The sequence below is a fragment of the Passer montanus genome, unplaced genomic scaffold, assembly GCF_014805655.1.
Source record: "Passer montanus isolate IOZ18808 unplaced genomic scaffold, ASM1480565v1 scaffold26, whole genome shotgun sequence".
Lineage (NCBI taxonomy): Eukaryota > Metazoa > Chordata > Aves > Passeriformes > Passeridae > Passer > Passer montanus.
In genome coordinates, this window is record NW_024367261.1 from 10089167 (window position 1) to 10112926 (window position 23760).

A 23760-nucleotide genomic window follows, 5' to 3' on the forward strand; every position below is an offset into this window, starting at 1 on the left:
AACAATAAACACTGTTAAGTCCAGTTAAACCATTATGGCTTAGCTGGATAGATAAAAAAACTAGTAAGAGCACTGAGTGAGAGATTTGGAATTTCTGATTTCCTATTTAAAAGGAATCTATTTTCTGCCAGGAACACCCTTATGCTATACTACAGCTACCGGGTACATCACTGTGCATCAGTTACCAATGTCACAAAAACTGACAGAAGGAAATTTGTAGTACTTACTTGGTACTGCATAGAAGTGGTTTGTTTATATACTCATTAGCTATGCTGCACCTATAGAAAGTATTGTTTGGCTGCAGTGGGTATTAAAAACAATCTCCTTCAAAAGTCCTACACTTTAAAAAATAATGTTACTGTGCAAAATAGCCAGCTGAAAGTCTGCCACTCTTTATGCTGACTTGCAATCCAAACCAACACACAGATCTCCCGAATTCAGTCTCCTCAAAAATGATCCTAAAACATCCTCACATTTAAGTTACTTATGGTAATTGTTTGCTGTTTATGAATTTTCAGTTGTTAGGCTCAGGCACTCAAAGCATGAAACGGAGAAAACTACTTCATGAAAACTAAGTTTGGTACACAGCAACATTGCTGTGTTAATTCCAGGCCACCCATTTCCTCAACTAGTGAATGCAGTAGAGGGATTCAGGATTTTACTGAGTTTTGGTTGCTTGCATGGGTAGCAAAGGCTTTCCTTTAGCCACTCATGGGAAAGGGATGTGTTCTCACCAAAATAATGATAGCTCCTTTAAAAGCATTTGAAAGGAACACAGCATTTTGATGTAGCCATAGGCTTTCTCTGGACACCTTATGGCTTCCCACTGAGGAGAAAGTTTGCTGAAAGTAGTAATTTTTGGTAATTCTGTCTGAGCCAAAACTGAAGGATGAACCTAAACGTATATGAGGGCAAGGTGTCCTATTCTTGTTTTGTCTAAATATCCACTTTCCTTCAGAAATGTAACACCGGCCCAAAACTGAGTTTTGTACAGAAACACTCCACTCCAACACAAGCAGATTTTACTTTCAGTTAGGGGATGAACTGAGGTACTGAGCTGCTTAAACAGATTAAAACAGTCTGTTATTTTTATGCAAATATAAATGTAGAGAGGGAACAATTTGTCATTACTAACTCTGTCCAGGAGATGAGAGACACCAGCAATGTTCTTATACCAACATTACTGTAGGAGGCAAGGACGATCAGGCACTTTAGCATTATGTACATAGCACAGATGAGGTGGATTGCCTCAGCAGTAGCAAATCCTTTTAGCATTTTTGTACTAGAAGAAATTCCTTCTGAGGAATTGAACTCACAATAAACACACATATTAGCAGGTAGGAACATCGCACACAAACCTGTATCTACCTGCAACTTCTTGTTCTGAAAGACAACTCGTGCATTTTGAAAAAAGTTATTTATTTTCACTGCTTTAATCTCTCTACTGTAGTGTTAGCACTTAACATAAGCATCCACTCTTCTACTGTCCTATTTACAATCCATTGAAATGTATACTCTACAAATACAATACATATTTTCAGAAATGTAAGGGAAATGCACAATTTGGTAAGGTTTAAAAAAGTGACACTCATCTGTACAGGATCCTCAAATAATCCAAAAAGTAAAATTTACAAGGCAGTATCCACACAGCTATGTAAGGGCAGGTGCTACAGTGACGAAGCAGCAAACTTGCTAATACAATAAAATACAGAAAATAAAGTGTTTTGGGGCACCAGATAATACACTTAGTACCACTGAAGTTGTAAATTTAGAAATAACTGTATTTCTAGAAATATGTAACTGCAAACCTGGAGAACATTCTGAAAAATATTAAAACATTATATACACATGAGGTAAATGTACCTTGGTCTTTTAAGAGGTAATTTGAGTTTAAAGCAACAGATATGGTGAAGGGATTTTTTTGTTTGTTTTTTTAAACACAAAATGATTAACACCTTGCAATCATTTCAATGGCACAATATAAACAAGGAACTAACTAAAAGGTGAATTTCATGGCATTCACACACAGAGCCATTACTGCGAAAATAAAATAGCCTCTTACTTCATTTGACACCTTCATGTCCCCATACAGTCGATACCAATGTCTTTATTTATATACAAAGTCTTTCTTAGGATTACAAGCAGAACCATAGGAAGGTGACAGTGTGTCATACTTGGAGAGTCTGCTTGAGAAACATCCCAGAATTCCAGCTTTCAAGGTTGGAAGGTCCCTGAAGAATTCCAGCATTTCAAAAATGACACTTCAGGCTTTTCAGCATCAGACCATTTCCAATGCTTCTTGCTCTCCATGTCCATATCCATCTGGTCACAAGTCTGTAAATCAAACTGAGGCTTCAATGCTACTAAAATGTAAAGTTGATTGAATCCACAAAATTCAAGTGAATGTACAATGTATGTAATATTTACAATAAACATTTGCATCGGTATTAATCAGAAACTGTTTTGGTATATACTTGAAATGATACAAAATTAATATTTTGAATGCTAAAATATTTTGGTCCCCCTGGATTTCCAAGAGCAGATCTGGTGATATTACAATCTTAATTTAAAAAATACTTATGTGTACCTGTGTCCATATATATAAGATATGATCTTACACAGGTAACATTTAAAGTTACATAATATATACAGACACAGCCTTTGTAAAAGGTGTTCAGTTCATATAATGGAAAAGAAGAACAAAGCTTGAAGTCGTGGTGTCAGAAAAGCACTGAGGATACATATAGCTCTGTTCAGAATTTTCCTGTTCTGCAGCCCAATAGGAATGATAATAAGGTTGTTCTAAAATACTGTTCCATAGGTCATACACAGTGTCAAGCATCCCTCTGTCCTTTGTTTTTGCAAGCTTCTATTGCAAAGCTAAATTTTGAATAAAGTAAGAAGAGTTGCTAGCAATTCAAGAGAGTGAAGATTTGCAGGTGGTTGATACAATATAACACACAGTTACATTGTTGACAGAATCATCTGTGCACCATGATGCTGTTCAGCTGCTGTACATCCTCTTTAAAATGCAACAGAACTGCTCTGTATATTTTAGGAAATTAAATGTTTTACCGATAAGGTTTTATGGGTGTTAAAAGAGTCACTAAAAATTATTTGATTAATTATACTGTAAACACTCCTGTTCCCACCAAAATTAGTATAGAGATCTGAGGCATGCCAGGAGCCTGACACTTCTGAAGTAGTAGCTGTACCAGTTGTATCTATGGTAAGGACCCCAGGACACCTATGAAAACTTGAAATGTAACAAAGTTACAAAACAAAAAAGTTAAATTGCTGACTAGGAAGCCTTTGAAATTAGATGGAGACCCTGACCTATTTTCATGATGACCTGTTTTTTTTTTAAAGTATCTGTACAGATACATAGAACTTTCTAGAAAGGTTACCAAGCAGACAGGCTTGGAAGTTATGTTAAAAAAGTTACAAACTTTTTTTTTTCAACAGTTAACTGAAAAACTCTGTGGACCACAATTGTCCATGTGCACAAAGGCATAGTTTATTTAAAATACCTACATGAAGTAATTTTTAATCTGGCTTTGATTGACAGAGGCCTGAAGCACATAAGCCTGACTTGTCAGATAATGCCAAACATAAGCGTGACAGCTGTATGTATGTTTAAACCGAATTGGTTTCTAAGAACTTCTCTTATTTTTCCCTTTTCTCCTGGATACTGTCTTACTAGAATAAACTCATCCACTGTTGACAAAATAATTTCATTATTTGCAGTTTGACCTCTGAGAGTCTAATTCTGACATCATTTAAACTAATCTCCAAGCAAGCAGTAAGAATATGGAAATAAACAAAAATCAACTCTTAAGGCTTTTCTTGGGTAAGGCTTGTGTCACTTACGTAGCCTCTTCTTCCTGGGCCCCCTTCCTCTTCCTACTTTAGCTGCCACACATCACAGACCATGGCACAGAACCTTGACTGTGCTGCTGCCAGCAACCACCCTGCCACTGCCACCATCGTGGTAGCAAACTCTCAGTGGGCTCTACGCCAAGGGATGAACAGGAAGCCAAGTTAAAGGTTGCCATATATGTTACATAATCCGATGGGCACTGATGTGTTCTGAAGAGTGGCAGGTTTGCCAGCATATTAACTACCACACTCATTTACATACTAAAACACTACTGTTTTGGACATTAACAAAACCAAAGGTCAACCAGACTCTTACGGAAATTGCAATAAAAAAAAATATCCTGGTGTCCTAGGTTGATAAGGAAGTGAGTTTTTTGGGATGTTGTGCTCAAATCAATCAGTGGTCAGATTTGAATATTGCCACCTGGTGTGGCCACTGAAGACATGGACCGCCTCTGAGAACACAGGGGGTTAAAAGCAGGGACCTCCCAGAGGAACTCTCTCTCAGTTCAGGTCCATGAAAGAGGTCAGACCTCCCCTGCCCAGCACGGGCTGGGCGGGGAGCCATGCGGCCTGGGTGAGGAGCCTTGGACAGAGAAGGGGATGAAGGGCCCTGCAGGATGGAAGGGTGGATGAACACTGAGAGGCATCAGACAGCACCCCCAGGAGAGAGAGAGAGAGACAAGAGAGCCTGTGCCACCTTGAAATTTGATATCTTGTGCTGGCAGCATGGCCAAAGGAAAAGTGGTGGGGGGTGCATCGAGAAGGTGTCTGGCTGCTGTGGGAGTTCTCGGCAGGCAGAGCCTGAGATTTTAACCCTTTTCTTAAACAATGAAAACTTTATGAAACACTACTCTCCTTGATTTGAACAAGAGAGACAGACATGAAATAGAAGGAAATAGACAACTGTGGTAAAAGTCAGAGCAAGTAAAAGAAGTCAGAAAAAGATGCAGGAGTGAAGAGAACAGAAAAAGATGAGGGTGTGGTGGTGCCCTCTGTCCTTCAGGGAAGAAGTCTCGAGATCTTGGCCCCAGGGGAATGAAAATGGGTGGGACTGTTGTCCCAAAAATAAGAGACTGGTGTTTTTTTGGTACATGCAAAGCATCCTTAAAGGGAACCCTATAAGCAGTTTTGATCCATGAACAGCGGTGGGAGCACTGCATCATGGAAGGAAGACGTCACAAGGGCAGATTTTCTCTGGGTGGTGCCATGTGTGACATGGGAACAAGATGTTACAAGAAGTTACAACTGTGTTTCCTAGGGAACCAATGGTATAAGAGAGACTCCCCTCTCCCTTGATAAACTAAGAATTGATTATCTGAAGGATGATAACTTGATTGAGAATCCAAGGATTTGTCTCACTGTACTGTGGTAAAAATTGAGTGAGGAGGAGGAAGAATATTTTTAGAAGGTTTTCATTCTGAGTTATGTGTGTGTTCCTTTTTACATATTATAGCTTAATAAAGTTTTTTCCTTCATTCCTAAGCTAAAGCCTGCTTCGCTCTATTTCTAGTCACATCTCACAGCAGATACTAGAGAGAATATATTTCCATGGGGGCATTGGCATTGTGCCAGCATCACACCATGACACCTGGTAACAGCAGGTTTTTGTTGTACATTTGGGCAGGAAGCAATTTAACTTCAAAACAAGTTTGTGACAATATTATGATACTCTTAAAAACTCAGGGAAATCTTGACTAAAGCCATGCATATTCTTCTGTGTTCTTATGACAACACACGTCACCATAAGCTTTGTTCTTCTAACAATGAAGAGGATTGCTGGAATCCCCCTGATATTTGTATCCAAAGACCTGCAGCTCACCGCTTTCTCTAGTTCACCACTTTGTGTATGAGGCACACACAACATACAAGTACATAAAACTTATAAGCAGCTTTGAACTGTCTAGTACAAAAGCCCAAATAATTTCTCTAATGACAGGTGCATTTAATCCTTGTGTAATTGCAAATATTGTTCTTTGAGCCTTAAGACTCGGCAGAACTGCACAGAAAATACGCTTTTCATACTTATTTAATGAAGCAAAATCTCCTTTAACATTTTACTTTTCTTGCTACTTTTCTGAAGTAGATAGGTACTTCAAGCATTTTAGAAGTACCACTTGATAAAAAAAATCTTCTACATAATTATGACTCGTAACTTGACAATTACAAAATATGACAGTGAATTTAGTAGCTTACACTATTTAAAACTCCTACAGTGGTTTCAAGAGTCAGATTTTGGTAAAATTGAAGACATTTTATCTATTATGTACTCACTGTTGCAATGAGTGAGATTTAGCACTTAGCTAGGCAAAGGAACAACTTTTAACTTTTATTTTTGAAACCAAAAGTACCATAGGCTTTGCACATCCCTACTATTTTGCATTAAAAGACTCAAAAGTGGCACTTACTGGTGTAATACAATCTATTTTTGAAGGCAATGTAGTGTTCCGAAAAAGTGGAAAAAACCCAGTAAAATCATGTATAAAGTATAGTTGCATAAGTTATGTTCCCACAACTGAATGAGGTCAATTTGTAAGTCAAGGTAAGAGTCCAAAAGATGCACTACCTTAATAGCTAGCAAGGTATACTCCAACAGTACATTCACAATCTGAATCCAGGAATTGAGACAGTGGTTCAGAATAGTCAATGTACCAGGCAGGAATAAAGTTACTGTAAGAGCCATCAACGCACTGCAGAACAATATAGCGAACCAGTTTCAGTTTAGAAGTGACCTCCTACTTTTAGTACAGCTAGCAAAGAACAGCTATCAATTTCCAAAATAAAAAAATTATAGATTAATGAAACTAGAGTACATGATGTTTTATAAGTAACCTGGGAAAGAGGTTCATAGTGCACAGAAAGACCCAACACAACTGTTTAGCACATCCACAAACATCCTAAAAAGTGACGTTCCTATGAAGTACTAAAAGGCAGCAATATCCTTCTGTTCCCCCAAGTGAGGTAGAACAATTAACCTTCTTAACATGCCACTCTGGTGCAGATAGGGATTTTTACAGTGTTCTTCGGTAGCAAATCCAGGATTACATCTTGATCCCCTCCTGTTGACTAAGTTGTGATAATGTTTTCTTAATGCGCAAAGCTGTCAGCCGAGCGGCTCCATTGGCATACCAGCATTCCCGCATAATTTTTGCCATCACTCGTAATGCCTGCAAAGGAAACACAAGTCATTATATGTACTGCTGTTCCAGTGTAGCCCATGTAACTGCTGCTCTGCCTTAAGACTCTTCAGGCATTTCTGACTGAAGTCCATTACCAGTACTACATAGTGCATAGAAGAGTGTACTGTTAAAAAAAAAAACAAACCAAAACAAAAAACCCCTTACTTTATTTACAGAAAAGTAAAACTCTCTAAACACTGTAGAGCAAACCTGATACTTTTCAGTAGAGTTTTGGCCCATGAAAACAATATTTTAATAAAAAATTATGAACTTGTCTGTAACAGGTTTCTGAATTTTCACATCAGACAAAAATACACTCTTTTTAATTGTACTTGCAGTTAAAGAGTTACTTCAATGCACAGCAATTAAGTTCATGAGCTGTCTTCCTCAAATGAAAACTCTGTAAGGATTCAAAAAGTTTTTGAAGTCTTTTTATCCATCAAACAGCCACTCTTTGAAATCTGAGTCCTTCTACATGTTATTTGCAACAAAGCAAGTAACAAAAATGGCAGATTAAATGAAGTAACAGTTCCAAAGTGAGTGTGAAAGCTGTATTACCTTAGTAATTTTAATCCTGATAATTACCTATCTCACAGTTTGTTGGTGCATTCACCACCTTCCTCTCCCCTTCCTCTCCCCTTCCTGTGCACTCTTGCCCAACTCTTAGCATGCACTCATACTGTGCATGCCACAACCCAGGTTCCCTCCTCTATCAAAGCACCTCATCCTTATCAGTACCTCACTGCTCCTGCAGCCCACTGAAGCTGCTGCCCCAAGCTGTGAGTCACTGGCTGTGACAGAGCAATGCTATGGAATATTCCCTCTGACCAGTTTGGGTCAGCTGTCCTGGCTCTGCTCCCTGTCATGCCCTTGTCCACCCCCAAGCTACTTGAGAAACAGAGAATGCCTTGAAGCTGTGCAAGCACTGCGAAGCAACAGCTAAACCAGCAGTGTGCTATCAGACTGTTTTGGTCACAAATCCAAAGCACAGCGTCACGCAGCCTACTATGAAGGACACTGACTCAATCCCAGCCAGACAATTTATTTGCAATGCTGCTTCCTGCATAATGGAATTCAGACTAGCTGTAATTTATATTGGCATCATCTGTGCTTCATAGGAAGGGATCCTAGAAGTTAGCTATGAACTTCTATGAAATTACATTTAAATACTTATGTATAACCAAGAAACAATGTTTTTAATAAAACCATAATGATTAGAATGAAATTAATGAAGTTCTCCTAAAAGCAGCTCTTCTCCCTTCAACAATAAGAATACTTTTTAAGCCACTGAAAGCTCTAAAAGCTCTAATGTCCATTAAAGCAGCTTTAGCAAAGTTAGTTAATACCTCACAGCTCTGCCATCTGTTTGGAATATTGGGCCTTAACTTCTGTTCACACACAACTTTCCTCATTTCTTCAACAGAAGGGTCTGAAGGAACAAGGTCATAGTATGGCAACTGGTAATCTTCATGGATTCCTGTAACAGGTTAAAAATAGCTTTTTTTAGCTAACACTGGATTACATATCCTCCACTTTTTTACTGTGTTCCTTATCAGTACCCTACCAGGTTTTAGTTTTCATTTTTAAAAGTTACATCACAACAACTGACAAGTAAATGAAAATCCTTAACCACACCTTAGGAGTGTTTGCATTACCCTTCAAGCATCTAAAATTTATAAAATTGAAAGAGATATAAGCTACATCAAATCTTTCACGTGCTATACTAAAAACATGCTTCTTCAAAGTACATGATTTATAACAGCATGCTTAATTTTAAATAAGATATAGATTTATCTGAACACAATATAGCTAGGTCTTGTGGTATTTGCCTCTTGCTCACAAAGCTATTAAATTTTACCCTTTTCTCCCCTCTATGTAAATATTCGGAAAAAAAATTTTCCTATTTTCTTCAACAAGTTTGGTCTGTCAATCTAGAAAGAGGTTGAATAAACCAGTTATCATTTACAGGATTAACAATCAAAGTCTGAGATCAACTGGCCATTACTTTGCACTGTTTTTTGAGCAAACTGTTTTCAGAACCTGAATAAGTCTAAGTTCCTTATAATTCCTTAATACGTCCCATTTAATAAAGATTGCCACGTACCACCAATTGAACACCGCCGAGCTATTTCCCAAAACACTAATCCCATTGCATAGATGTCTGCTCGTTTGAATGACTCAAAATGTTTCATATTTATGGAATCATCTAGGACTTCAGGAGCCATGTACCTGTGTGGAAAAAAAAATAATTTCATAAACACTTAAGAGTAGAAAAGTTCAGCACTACTGATCAGCTCAAATACAAAATAATGTATTTTTGTGGAGAACGAGATAAAAGAAAAATCTGCTTCATTAAGATTATCCAATCAGAGACAATTCAATATAAAGGGATAAGTAAACAGAGAAACAAGCAGAGAAATAGGGGGAATAAGTAAAATGTGAAACAATAAACAACTAGAGCTATAAACCTGATAGAGAAGGCACAACTGAGATAGTGACAAAGACTGGAAGTCTCCAGTTCTTCACTGAGTTCTTCACAGGCTTAAGAAACTCCAGGCATAACTTTATAGAGGTGCAGTCTGGACCTGACTCCTAATACATGGGAAAGAAGAACACCACAAGGATTGAGGATACTGAAGGAAGGCCTGTGCAATGCTTATCAAGGAATGTTCAGGACAAGGGAACAGAAGTGCAGCAAGAGAGAGAAAAGGGTAGCAAAAGGGCCTGCTGCATAAAAGGTTGCCAATCTCACCATGCTCACCTGTATATCCTATTTTATTAAATCCTAACTATTCTGTGCAATCTCACTCTCAAGCCCATGTGCATGTGCTCTCTAAGAACTGTGTGTCAGCAGCAGGCATGGGTCTGTTCAGGTCTGGCAACTGCAGCAGCACAAGGGATGAAGCTGAAACTAGAGAAAAGGAAGGGCTCAACATCAGTAGCTGGAAGGGGAACTACAGGTACTAGGAGCACATCTGCAGGTGGTGAGAGCACATATCTGGAGCTACACAGTGGTCATTCTGTGAATGAATTCTGGGCCAGCAACTATAGTCTGACAGAAGGTGAAAGAAACCCTGGTGCCAGCAACTGGCACAAGTGAGTGGGTCTGCTTCAGCTAGTGAAATAAGACCATGGATCAGAGGCTTCATGGTCACAGCTTACACATACCAGCTACAGCAGAGAAAGGGGATGAGAAAAACACAGTAAGGGTCTTAGCACTAGCAACTGGAGCAGGAGTCATAGGCTGTAAGGTCTGTGTGTCTGGGTGCCAGCTGCTGGGCTGGGCAGGAAGATTTGCATTTCTCCAACCCTGCACAGCTGGTGTGCAGGACTGTAATTAACCAGCAACCTTCAAGCTGGTCTAGCCAGCACCCAGGCAGGGATATTTGCCAGGACAAGAGCCCATGCTGATATTTGAGGGAATCCATGCAGACAGGCATGCATACAAATACATCAGCTGTTTGCTGCTGTGCATTGACCCAGCTGGTGGATGTGAGATCCATGGCGCTCAGGAAAGGGCATTAGACACAGCAAACCTTGGATGGATGGTTGAGGGGCTCATAAACATGCACAGAGCTGTGAGGCCGCAGAAGAGAGTATGTACTTTCACTAACGAAGTTCAATCCTGATCAGCTGAAGAGAAGGAAGGAGACTTGGCTGTCTATAATTATGTTTTATACAAGTTCTGACAGTGTTTTATGTGGGTGTTGAAGGCAGCACATGGTGCACAGAAATCTGTATAATCAGCCCTATCAGTGTATGTGTCTGTGTATGACTGGTTGGATTCCAAGGAAGAAAGCAGCAGCCACATCCATGGGGCTCAGATAAACAGAGCCCCAGTCCTTTGGAACACACCAGCTAGGCTCCAAAGGTCAGGCAAGAGGAAGCCCCAGTTCCTATAATCTGAAAAATTATAGCAGCCACTTAAAATATCTCCTATCAAGCCTAAAGCAGGAAGAGACAAGAACTGCTGGTTAAGAAACCAGCCCTGTTAAAAATTTCTTGACAAAGGCCCACTGCCATTGCAGTACCTGATTCTGAATTATACAGTCTGCAAATCCCACCCTACACCACGCTTTTTTAAAAATTAGTAAATTATGAGGGTTACAAATTAACAACTGTGCTCAGCAATTTAGTTTACCCACATTTCCGGCAAGGAAAAACATCTGTAACAAAGTTTCCCTTAAGAAACAAGGCCTGAAAACTGGTCATGGCGTCCAAGTGGTTACATTATTTAGTGAGTAGGTCTGACATGGGAACATCAAGTAAAAGGTCAGTGTGGACCTTACTGCAAGAGCTACTGACAGCAGCATCCCCACTTGCTGCTGGAAAGAATGAATGTTATTTGCTGCATCAAGCCAACATCAATGGTCTCTCATTCCGATCAGGTTCTGGCAGCTAAATTCAGAATGTGATGTTTAGCAGAGTTCAGTGTGTTTCTCCACATCATCACCCCAGCAGTCTCAAGCTAACATATCAATGAAGCAGACCAACAGTGGCACCTGGGCTTTGAAGAGCAGTGTCAACTGGTAAAAAAGCAACAAGTGCAGACTACTGGAGTGTAATACAGTACCAGGCAATAGCTCTACCTCTGGAACAGCCATAGAAGCCTAGACATGGTTTAATTTAATCAACAGCACTGTAGGATCTTCTTTTCCAGTACCAGGGATGGTAGGCAGAATGCAAGACACACTCCTTAAAAGAAATTTCAGGACTCTCTCAGTACTACAGAAATTCTTACAGAAATTAAATAGATACAAGGAAGCAACATACATAAAAAAACGCAACAAATGGTTGCATTTGTTCTGAACTACCCAGAACTTCAACAAAGTCTGCTAAGATGAGAGTTCCTCTAAGGCATACAAATTCCTCACAAGTAATGAACACCACAAGCAGAGGGAAATGTCTGAAGTTCAATGTAAGGTTTAACTTTGAATAGAAGTGGAGTATTAAGTATTTGATATCGACAAGGCTCAAATTGTTCTGGTCCACTCATATCAAAGATGTTTTAATCAAGAATGGAAGATTATGGTGAATACTTTAATACTGTCTACGGATTCTCAATTGTGGGATACTCTTATGGTACTTCATGTGCTTGACACTGTAAGTGATTATCTTGGAGCCCAGAAAAAAGAATATTTGCTCTATCTTAAGATGCCACGAGGATGAAAAGAGTGATGGACCTGAAAAAACAACTAGAAAGCCCAACCATGGTGCAAGATGTCAGCCAGAAATGTTAAACAAGCAGTAAAGGAGATTGAATGGTTCACGGAAGTCAAGACAAAGAGCAAGGTTTTTAACAGGAAAGACCACAGGGGGCCTTAATGTGGCAAAAAAATCCCTCCCCACGTGGCTTCCATTGGCAAACCGACCTCTTACCATGGTCCTCCATCAATGCATTTAGATTGGCTTTGGCTTCTATGACACAGAATGGTGAATGACTGCTGAAAGATTATTGCTGGAAGAAGAAAGGTGAAAGGCAAGGAGGTGGTGTAGTGAGGTCAGCAGCTCAGCCATTTCATGGCTGTTACACAAAAGGGAGAGAAGTAGGCATTTCCTTGTCAGCTTATGTGTTGGAAATGCATTGCCTGGCAGAAGCAGTATCTTAGGCTCTGCAGAGAACAATTCTATTTCACAGAGCAACTCTGACCTTCTGAGCAAGGCCTGCAGCTCAATATCATCCAAAAATAAAAGGATAAGTCTACAAAGAAGGGTATGAAGTATGTTCAGCATGGTCTTGCTAAACTTTGGGTGTCTGCTGACCTCTTTCTTCCATCTCTTCCAGTCCAAAAGCTCAGTACTAGTTGTCTAAATTTCTTGTACAACATATAGGGAGCTTTGTGTCATCAACTAGACCCATACACAAAATGATGTGTGGCATCTCCTTTCATAAAGCCTATACTCTACAAGGTAGAATTTTGCCCATATTTTGTTTAAGTAAACTTCTGAGAAGCACTGTGGTAAGAATTTGTTGCCAAACTTCTTTTAAAACACAATCTATTTGAACTATCAAAAGTAACAGCTGGGCCACACTTCTAAACAAATAAGAGGAGAATGAGGGTATTTTACTTGCCTCAGGGAGTGAGAGATTCTATTTCCTTCTCAGTTTAAAGCTCACATTCCCTGCTTTATGTAGCAGGCTGAGCTGTGAAAGCACACAGTTCACCCCTCTGGTAAAGCTAAGCCTCAGAACAGAAAAGAAATAAAGTCAGAAAATTCAGTCAGAAAGAGGGATCATCAGTTTGACTCAACACCCTGATCACTCACACAAGAGTAAGTCTGCTTGCTCTCTAGACATACATTTTTTACAACAATCATTAGAAAAACATACAGACTTCATCAAACCTCCCTGAACTTGTACACAAAGCTCCCATGTACAGAAGAAGTACCAGCAGTGGCAATCAGCGGGGTTAAAAATGTCACTCAACAGGTAAGACTTGACCTATAGTATGAAAAATTAATCAGAGGTGCAGAGTTACTTACCTAAGAATGCACAAGAGGAAGAAGAAGGGTCTAAGCCTTTTACAAGAATGAGCAATTTTCAGAGAGGTAGAAATGACTACTGTCTTTAAAAGGGGAAACAGATTTAGCTCTCCTTTTGCCCACTACAGCAAGCAAGAGTTGCTACAGCTTTAGCCTTGTGAAGAAGCATAAGGCAGATGAACAAGCAATTTAATAATGCTTATGCAAGTAAAGATCTGGTAAGTGGGATCTGCAAACACAGCTGAAAGGATGCTTTCTCCAGTGACTAGACTAAAGAAAGTAACTGATTTGTACATCATTTGCCTTTGCATGTAGGTGTAGTAGAAAATTCAAAATCACACGTGGCGTGCGCCCTCCATGCAGCTAAATTTGCAACGATGAATTCTGAAATAATCCTGTTACTAGACACTTGGAGAAGGAAAAATACTCAGTTTCTTATAATTTAGAAATAGTTCAGAAAATAAATCTTATCTGACCATTTGTGCCGCATTTTAAAAATTGGCAAAGGACTAGTACAGCAGAGCTTTAGAACAAAGTAACTTCAACAGTGTATGTGTCAGTAAAACAAATTTTCAGTACATTTTCTAAAAGCTTTAGTTAACTGAGCCTTAAAATAATGTTTAAGGTTTTTCTCCCTTCCAATAAGACACTGCTCAAGGAGCATCCTAGTTCACAGTAAAATCCCAATCAACCCCCCACCCCACAGTATCACTTACTAAAGGGATATAGAAAAAAAAAAGTGGTTTTGATATAAAAATTGGAGATTGGACAACATCAACATAATTTTCTCCAACACTGCTAAGCCATATGGGCTTAGCTGTCACACATTTCTCTATGAGCAGTGTCCAAACTCCAGTTTGACATAGCACTGAACCTATAGGCATCAGAAGAATGAAAAGTTGCCCACTTCCAAAATGCACTTCACTGTTAGTGCTATCTCTATGCTGTATAGCTGCATGGATTACTAAGGATAATTTGTTTATAGCTTCCAGTTACTATTGCCTGAAGGTTCACCAATGATAAATTACTGACAGTAAGTTTTATTGCACTTGTGCTGACTCAGTTAAACGGTTCTGAATTCTTCTGAGGCAAGAAAAACCTTTATTTCCTAATTCAGAAAAAGCTTTTAAGAGACTATATTGACTCATCCACTTAAGATTCTATTTATGCATTAGATGACAAAGATGACTGTTTTAACTTCTTGCATTTCTTTTAAAAATGTGATTCCAAGACAGTCCTGTGTCCAAGACTCTGCACTTTATATGTTCTTCCACACAGGCTTCACAGTGACAATCACAGGTTTTTACTGTCACTATCAATACCCTGTTTTACACTTCTGACTGGGCTGCAAGTACCATTTCCATGAAATACATGGCAAGAAGAAGAAAGAGAGCACTCAAGTCTCTAAAATCATCAGTCATGAAGTCTCTTAAGTGTTTTAATTAATATTTGTCCCCTACAATACTTAGCAAGTTTCCAGCATTTAACACCAGCCAACACTGAACGTGCTTTCTGTGTGTCTACCATCTAACCAAAATACCAGATGACAAAGAAGTGCCTAAGAACTCTATATGGCATTACATTTTCCTGCTACTTATATTTTCTACATAAATTTATATGGGACAAGAAAAACCAAAGCATTTTATTACAGAAGTTGCCTGACACATCACATAAATGATTTTACCTTTTTGTTCCCACTCTGTGGTTTGGGGCAATGTCAATTGTGTCTGTAGCTGAATCGTGCCTAACTGCCAATCCCAGGTCTGCAATGCAGCATGTTCCATTCTTTTTCACCAATATGTTTTTAGATTTTAAATCTCTGTGGGCAATCGCTGGTTTGCCTGTAAGGGAAAAAAAATAGAAGTTGTAAAAAAAACCCAAGCCAAGCTCCTTTTATTCTAAGTCTGGAGCAAACTTCTGTTTGAAGGAACAAAATTCCTTCTGGTTCTGACACTTTATGTGCATCAGGGTACCCCCTGAAATCATTCATTGTAGATTGTCTGGCTGTTCAGGAAAATGCCTTTCATGTTTACTGTATCACACCACATTTGCTCATTTCCCTCTTCCTGCAAGTATTTATTGCACACACATCCTACTCAAACATTGTCTCAACTCAAAGTTAAGAAGGTGCTACGTGTACCATCACTTGGTGTCTTTTAACAGGTATTTTGTAGGAAGGATTGTTACATCACAATACCAATTCCAAAGAAAAGAAGGCAAAAAGCCTTTCAAATTAAAAAGTTTTGTGAATTTGGAAAACATCACAAAGTAGAATAAGCTACTTATGTGTCATTAAAAAAACCCAAAAAACCAACCAGTATTAACCACATGACAAGCAGAATAATTGTAAGATTACCTTGTGTGCCAACAATTTCCATGTGCAGATGAGCAAGACCACTGGCAGTGGACAAAGCTAATTTTATCATTCCTTCCACTGTTACTGTATACCTGTTCAGGTAATCAAAGAGTGATCCATGCTCGTGATAGTCTGACACTAACCACAGCTGAGTCCATGTACCATTGTCTGCAAAATAAAACTGGCATGAATACCACACATACAAAACAAATAAACAAATAAACAATAGGTTCCACTTCTATACAACGCTTATGAAGTACAAATTATGGTCGGCAAATAACCTCTGTAAATTAGACTCCTACTATTAAGCTCTTCTATTCCTTTGACATTCTAACGCCTCTGCAAAGGCTGACAATGCCATGGGAGAGTTTCTGAAAAGTTTAGTGACTATTGTAGCTAAATTAAAACACAAACCATAAAAAACTGATGTCTCTATAATTCTGAGGTCTACGTTCAGGGTGAACTGCTCAGGGTATTAGCCAGGCCTTGCCTTTCCCTAGGTTTCCTACTAGAGTGGGGCACAGGGAACAGTGCTGAATGCATGATACAGAAATAATCCCAGCACAATATTGTCCATGCTGATCATAAAAAAAAAAAGCAGCATTTCAAACTTTTTCCCCCAACTCCTTCAGTCTTCCCATAACCTATCAGCTTCAGAGACAATTCCCACAGTGGATTTTTCCTCCCAGAATAGAAGCTTACAAGCAGCAATCAGACACAAAATTAATCCCACCTCTGATGACCTCTAAATTGCTGGCCAAAATGGAGGTTTCCAGGGGGCACAAGGGTAAAGAAAGCAAAAAAAAACCACTGAGGAAATCAGTTGGCTATATGACTTTTGATTGAACTATGACAAACAAGACGAGCCACAATACATTTGTAGCTATCCCAAGGCAAATGACATATAAGAACTTAATTGTTCACATTACTAAAGCAGTGACACAAAATACCTTTAAGTTTAAGCCACAGAAAGAAGACTATCAAAGGAATTCAAATCAAGAGAGGAGCAAAAGTATTTTTTACCTAAGAAGCAGAAATACATCTAGGAAACAACAATCCTGCCACTGAATGGGTTTTCCAATTTTGCTGTGTTATAAAAGCACCTCTTCTGTGGCAGACTTGAAAAGTGTTTTCCTAGCCAGCTAGTTTTACAGAACAATCTTTCATCTCTTTAGAAGAGCAGTTATCCCATAAAAGACATCTGTTGGACTCCTAGCCGGAATTATATAGCCCCTGTTCCCTCAGAACAAGAGAGAACACACAGCACAAGTCAAAAAGATGTCTCATTATGTGATAGTCCCTAAAGATGGCTCAGGAATATGAAGAACATGAAAAAGGTAAAGAAGTTCGGAACTTCCTATTGCAAACATACTGAAAAATTTTTACTTTGCAAAGAACACACTTGTCCAAGAAAGCCAGAAGCACAACACGCCTGCTCTACAGATTGACAGAAACTACCTTTATAGAAACACTTGTGCTTATCTTTAACTTAACACTTTGGTGGGAGTGGGCAAACTTGTAAACATCCCTTTTATTTGGATGTTTTTAGGGAAGTCAGTGATGCCATTAAAAAAATTTAAAAATAAAAGAAAAATCAAAAAACCTATGAAAATGAAAAGGCCTCCAAATACTTCAGGGTAGGAAAAAGGCTAATACATATTCAAACAATTCCCATAATGGAAAGAGAACTCTGACTTGCTACATTTACAGAATAGTCTCAATTAAATTGTTTAAACAGGCAAAAAAAAAAAAAAAAATCAGTCACATACTCCAACCTGTATAAAATTAGTAAAATGCTACTACTGCTGCAGGAAGAGTCTTTTACGTCCACACAAGGGATGCCTACGTTTTTGGGGGTTTTTTTAAAGGAATAAGGAAATTAAATATTTTTTAAAAAAAATATCTTCAATTATTTTCTAGTTAGAACTGCTGCATTTCTTGCTACTTGGCAATACCCAAGCACAAACTCATAGAACTCAGTATAGTACTAAATTACTGTCTCCTAAGAGAATTAGGGTCTCTGAGGAATCAATCCAACAGTATTGGCTTCACTAAACTAGTCTCACAGAACCATTAGAAACAGGTATGAGTTCACAGGCACAGAAAAGATGCTCTTAAATACACAAAGAGCTGCACAAACTCCAAGTAAACTAACCTTATCACGCGAGAATATTTTCTTCACTCAGTTTTATTCTACTGCTTCATCAGTTATGACCCTACATTGCCTGAAATAATCCTCTCCTGGGCATTACCATCATACACACTCATTACTTGGTCCTTTATTTTATTTCTTCTCCTGTTTCTTAGGAGTGGCATACCTCAGCAGGTGTCTGTACTAGACAGACTGTACTACCAGACCTACTGTGTTTAAAACCGCTCTATAAAAGATGTCAGTTTCTGAAGAATTATCACAGCTTTGATTCAAGACTATGGTGCCTTTGCATAAAGTTCCTCCCTTCTTAATGCTACATTTCCTCCTAAGAAGGGAATATGCTGCTGGTTACAGACTCTTCTATTCAGCTTTATCTTGTGTATTACCTGCAAGTTTTCATAATCAAGCTCTACCTTCCTTCCAAAGAAGAAATATAAGCTGGGCTTACCATCCAGTCTGAGAAGAACCATGATTCTTTCCTATTATGTGTCATATTTGTGACCCTTCAATGAGATTTTAAGAAGGGACAGTGCTACATCAAAACCAATTATATTAATAATTACAGGCAAGCTGAAATGCAGCAATAGGTCCAGTGTCCAGCTATCAGAAGGGACCTACTATGTTTTCCTTGCCACATTTCACAAATCATACATTTGTTTAGCACTCTAAGCAGAACACGCTACAATAAACTTAAGTCTTCTCATTCTGTTGACAGTAGTTGATTATTACCGAGTAATAATTAACCGGACCCGTAAAATACCTGAGTATTTTCAGCTGCAGAGTGAAGCATCTACCATGAGGCTTTCAATCACAGGATTTGCATTATCAGGTAGGAAGAAGTAATTACACTCAATAGTAATTACATACATTAGCTCAGCTTTCCATGATTAGGTAATCTAATTTAGTTTATGCACTCACAATGATCAAGAATCACAATTTCAGAATATTCAAAATTTACAAAAAGTTTATAGTGTTATTGGAAACATATTTAAGAGATTAATTATGGTTATTTCAAGACACCTGAAAGCACTTTGTATCACCAAGAACACTCAAGTAAAAGATTTTAATTTTTAACTCCAAATAAATATTGAAATTCTGAGAAAAGAAGCTTTCAGATTTGTTGTCAGGAGACTGATTACAGGTCTGTAATTGGGAAAAACATTACTAATGCTCAAGCAAAATCTGTCTTAGTAGAGCTGACTCATGAAGAAAGGAATTTATACAATTGCTATATCACATAATCAAGTTTCAATTAAAATTCAACTGACTGGAATCACTTAAGTGAAAAATGTTTGTTTTTTTCACATCAACACTAGCAAAACAAAAATGCTTTATGTGGTGCTATGTAGCAAAGTATTTCAAAGCAGATATTTAGCTTTTTTGGCACATAGATAATGTAATATCACGGAAAAAACCCCAGGAAAACGCGGTGAAAAGAACAGATTCAGATGGTGTCTCCAACGAGAAATCTCTTAGAAATGAGATATTCACGGACATAGCACTTTTGTCAGTGGACTAGAGCATGACTGGTGTCTTGTTAGCATTAACAGCTTGACTTTATCATGTTGACATAGTCATCTGACCCAATGATGAAAAGCACTTGAGCTGTACAGATTCCTTCTTCTCAGGCTAAAGCCAGAGCTTCAAAATGAACAAATGGCTGAAATATTACTTCTCAAGAGTCAGGAATTCTGCTCATTTCTTTGTAGCATATTGTTTAACATCACTTTTGAGGATCTACTTACCATGAAAGGTGTTCTGACTGAACCAAACTATCATACTGGGGAGTGCGCTTCCAGTTAAGGGGAAGAAATGGAGAAATCAAGGTATTTTAGTGCATGAAGTTATCTGGAAGTGCGCAGTGCAAGACTTCACCTTATTTTAATCTGCCTACAGACAGTTAAGATTACAGCCAGCTAATGCAGAGAAACCTGTGAACTGTGGTTCCTGACACTACTCTTTTGCTACTAGAACAGTACAGTTAAGTAGTCCCTATACACTCTACCTTCAAGTAAGTGGGTTAGAAAGAACAACACAAAAAACCACGCTCAAAACAAACTGTGTGTTTAGATGGTACAAAACAAGACAACACATGGCCCTGAAAGTAACTTCCCTGACCTAGAAGAATTTGGAATTTAGCACATACTCACTACGCAAAGAGCTACCCAGAACACAGAAGAGCTTGTCAGGCATACCACAACTGCAGTTAAAATCATTCATTGCTTCTCAGCCCTCAAGCTGTCTTAACTATAGCACCTATTTCCCAGTAGATTACAGGATGGGAAGCAGACCAGGTCCTGTAGCCTTCTGAACATGACACAGGTCTGGGGAAACAGAACAGAAGAACGTGCCATTAAGGCACACGGACAGAAAGGAGTGAAAACAGCCGTTCAGTCACAAGCTCTAAACACACCCTCCTACCCGAAGGAACCTCTTCCACCAATTTTACACTAAATAGCCTGCCAGATGTTGCTCAGCAGTTGTGAAAAACTGCAGTTGAGGTAAGAGTAAAGATCTTATTAATGCCTTCAGCAGCAGCAAGAACTGAAGCATGCCTTGGTTCTACAGCTCTTTTACTAGTCCTTTGCTAATTTTGAAATTACTAGTACTCCTGTATCTCTGCAGTTATCTTTGCAGTACCTTAGACACATAGATTCCTGCAGTCTAATGACTTTGTGCATTCCAGCTAGGCTGTAGTAACTCCTGAATACATTCAAAAGTCAACCCTACAGAGAAATGGATGCAAACCCTCCACAGACATTACTGCTGTGAACGAATACATACTCTTGTACCTGGCACCACCTAAACATTCATCAATCAGCACCAGCATCTACAATGAAGGACTGTTCCTTAAGCCACTGGAACGCTTTGGTGCTCTTAAGCCATTGTTCTCTAAAGCCATGCTGTGATACGCCTTCTTTTGGAGTACCATGATAGAGCACCTGCTAAACAGGGAGAACTACTGCCATAATGGTCCCTCTATGTTCTCTCATTTAATGGGATACGGGTGGCCTGAAGTATTCTAAACAAGAATTGAAATATTAACCTCCTTCAATATTCAGGACTGAATTCTTAGCCCAGGAAGCAAATTGTGTGTATGTATCTCCTCACTGAGAGAATGTAGAAGGTTGTACTATGAATTAATTCTGCACTGATGGGTTAAAAACAACATGGATTTCTGCATCTGCTCAGACAGCAATACTGTTAGAAAACACAGTCAAGAACAGTGGCATTTTCAAAGCACATTTTTATCTATTTTTCAAAAACCAGATACCAACTAGATCTCAATAAAATACAAGAGCCTTACCCTGAAGATCTAAAACCCCAAATAATGCCGTGACCTATCAGTTAAGGATTCCTTCTTTGTGTGTAAAGCATATTAACAGAAAAAACAAACTATTTCATATCACATTGTGTCATATTACAAGGAAACTAAAGATGACCAAGTCAAATGCTATAGCATCTGCAACACAAACCAGCAAAGAAGAAATTATTTTAAAAACCCACCCATTTAGGAAACCTTCCTCATACCGCCTCTTCACAGCAGTCAAATGTATTATTGGGACAAACTACCTGGAGGTTTCAGGCAAAATGAGACACTGGTATACTTACAGATGATTTTGTGAAAAGTTACAACCATGATATTGCAATATATCCATTATGCTTTTAAATGAGAAATAGAAGCTAAAGCTTTTGCAGAGATAGCTCTTCATTTATGGCTTTAATGCAGCTGATCTAATTTTAAACCCAGGCTCCAGATACTCACTCCCCTAGGCCAATCAGAGCAAACTCAAGCTATTCCAGGTGATGACAATACCAAATACAACTCTAGGCATGAAAACAAGACAGTTTCTCATGGTAAGCATAGTAAGCTGCAGGAAAAAGTTGCCTGGTATGGTGTTGATCTGCAAGCTCTTGGAGGATAAAAAGTTGCACAAATATCTGTTAGGAGCAAGTTAACTTAGATAACCCTTTCCTGGAGAAGTGTTCTGCACAATCTCTTGGATTCTCTTTCTATTCTACAAATTTGTATAGAAACTTGAAATTCATCTAACGGTAATTAATAAGCACTTTACACATATATTTGACCCTCACTAAAACCATTTAGGAACTTCCCACAAAACTGAGAGCCTTTTAAAAATTCAGCATGCATGTGAATTATTGACTCCCCCCTAATGTGACAGAATTTTCTGTTAATGCTTTCTTCACAAAAAAGTCAAATGGCATTTGTGGTGAAACATGCAATTTCAGATGACAATAACTGAATGAAACAGCATCTTAATATCTTAGCTCCTCTTAATGAAAAACTCAAAACCTGGGTTTTGTCAGATTCTTTACTGGAATTGACGGAAAATCCAAGAAACTTTAATCTGTCCAAAATCACAGCAAATCAAAATTGAAAAAATGGTTCCTCTAACTGGATGATTAAAGGCTTATCAGGAGAGCTTCAGGAAGCAGGTATATTTTTTTACTACTAGAAACAAATAATGAATTCCATTTTTGCAATAGATTTTCTAATCAGACTTCTAAATAATAACATGTTATAACTCAGCCTTAAGAATAAATCTTCTACCTCCTACTTTATGAGGACAACAGGATGAGACATGATCTCTTTCAGTCCCACACATATATATTATTAGGCTATGAGGTAACGACAGGTACAAGTATTCATCAGATGTGTGGGCTCACAGGATAAGGCATTTCCTTTTTGATACCAAAGCATTTTACACAAATTTAAACAAAGCATATTCTTCCAAAATAAGAGACAATGTACTTTTTCCTTCATTAAACCTATGAAAAGTATGCCAAACCCTGAACTCCTGCAGTAACAAAACTATTTTTATCTACTGTTAAATGGATCCTCACAGCATTTTTTCCCTTCATGCACTGTCTATTCTGACAGATGCACAATCAGGAAAATGAATTCATAGTGTCACTAACCTTTGTTGTCTGCAGCTATAAATCCAAGAATGTTTTCATGGCGTAGCATAACTGTCTGATAAATTTCTGCTTCTCGAAACCATGACCGTTCCTCTCTTGAAGAGAAAATCTTCACAGCAACTTCTTCTCCTCTCCACTTCCCCCGCCAGACTTCTCCAAAGCGACCCTTACCAATGCTTTCTTGAAGTACTATAGTTCTTGCGATTGTTCTTTGCACAAGTAAAGGTAAACCTAAAAAGAAGGTTTTACATTTACCTTAAATATCACTTTACAGAATTAGTACTTATCCCACACACTGAATACAAGATCCTATTTCTATTAAAGTATTTCTCATAGAATGAACATACTCTTAAGATTTTAACTGCTTGTTGAGGACTGCTAGCAACACATAGGTAAGATTCTGCCTTCACCCTTAAAAGGTCAGCTAACAAGCAGTCATGGAGATTATGCTACAAACTACTTCTATGGTTGTCAAAAGCACAACACAAACCTTCTTTCAGTTAGGAATCCTGTCACTTGCTGAGACTTAAAGTTTTATTTAAATGCAAAAAAGAAGTAATGATGAGGCAGTCAGGATTAAACCCAGGTTTAGGGGTTTTTTTGGGTTGCTTGTTAGTGATTAAAGTGAGGTTTTTTTCCTTTATTTTTGGAAAAAGAATCTGCCCATACCTCTCCTGGCAAAGCAATTTAAGAGCACTTTTGCTACTGGTTAATTGACTTGGCTTATCACTAGTGAGTCTATTTCTAAGTTAGTTAAAACACACTTATCA

The 23760-nt window shown here is 38.4% G+C and overlaps 1 protein-coding gene across 1 annotated transcript in view; it reads right to left on the reverse strand.

Annotated features, from left to right (window-relative positions):
- Positions 1-1398: 1398 nt before the first annotated feature.
- The window catches only part of TGFBR1 (transforming growth factor beta receptor 1), a 35602-nt gene continuing 13240 nt past the window's right edge, over positions 1399-23760 (reverse strand). Inside the window, exons 4-9 of the mRNA XM_039712053.1 lie at positions 22991-23221; positions 15898-16065; positions 15226-15382; positions 9163-9287; positions 8405-8535; positions 1399-7046 (exon numbers count right to left, since the gene is read on the reverse strand). Coding sequence (XP_039567987.1) covers positions 6921-7046; positions 8405-8535; positions 9163-9287; positions 15226-15382; positions 15898-16065; positions 22991-23221 — 938 coding nt within the window. The 3' untranslated portion in view covers positions 1399-6920. The remainder of the gene's footprint in view (positions 7047-8404; positions 8536-9162; positions 9288-15225; positions 15383-15897; positions 16066-22990; positions 23222-23760) is intronic.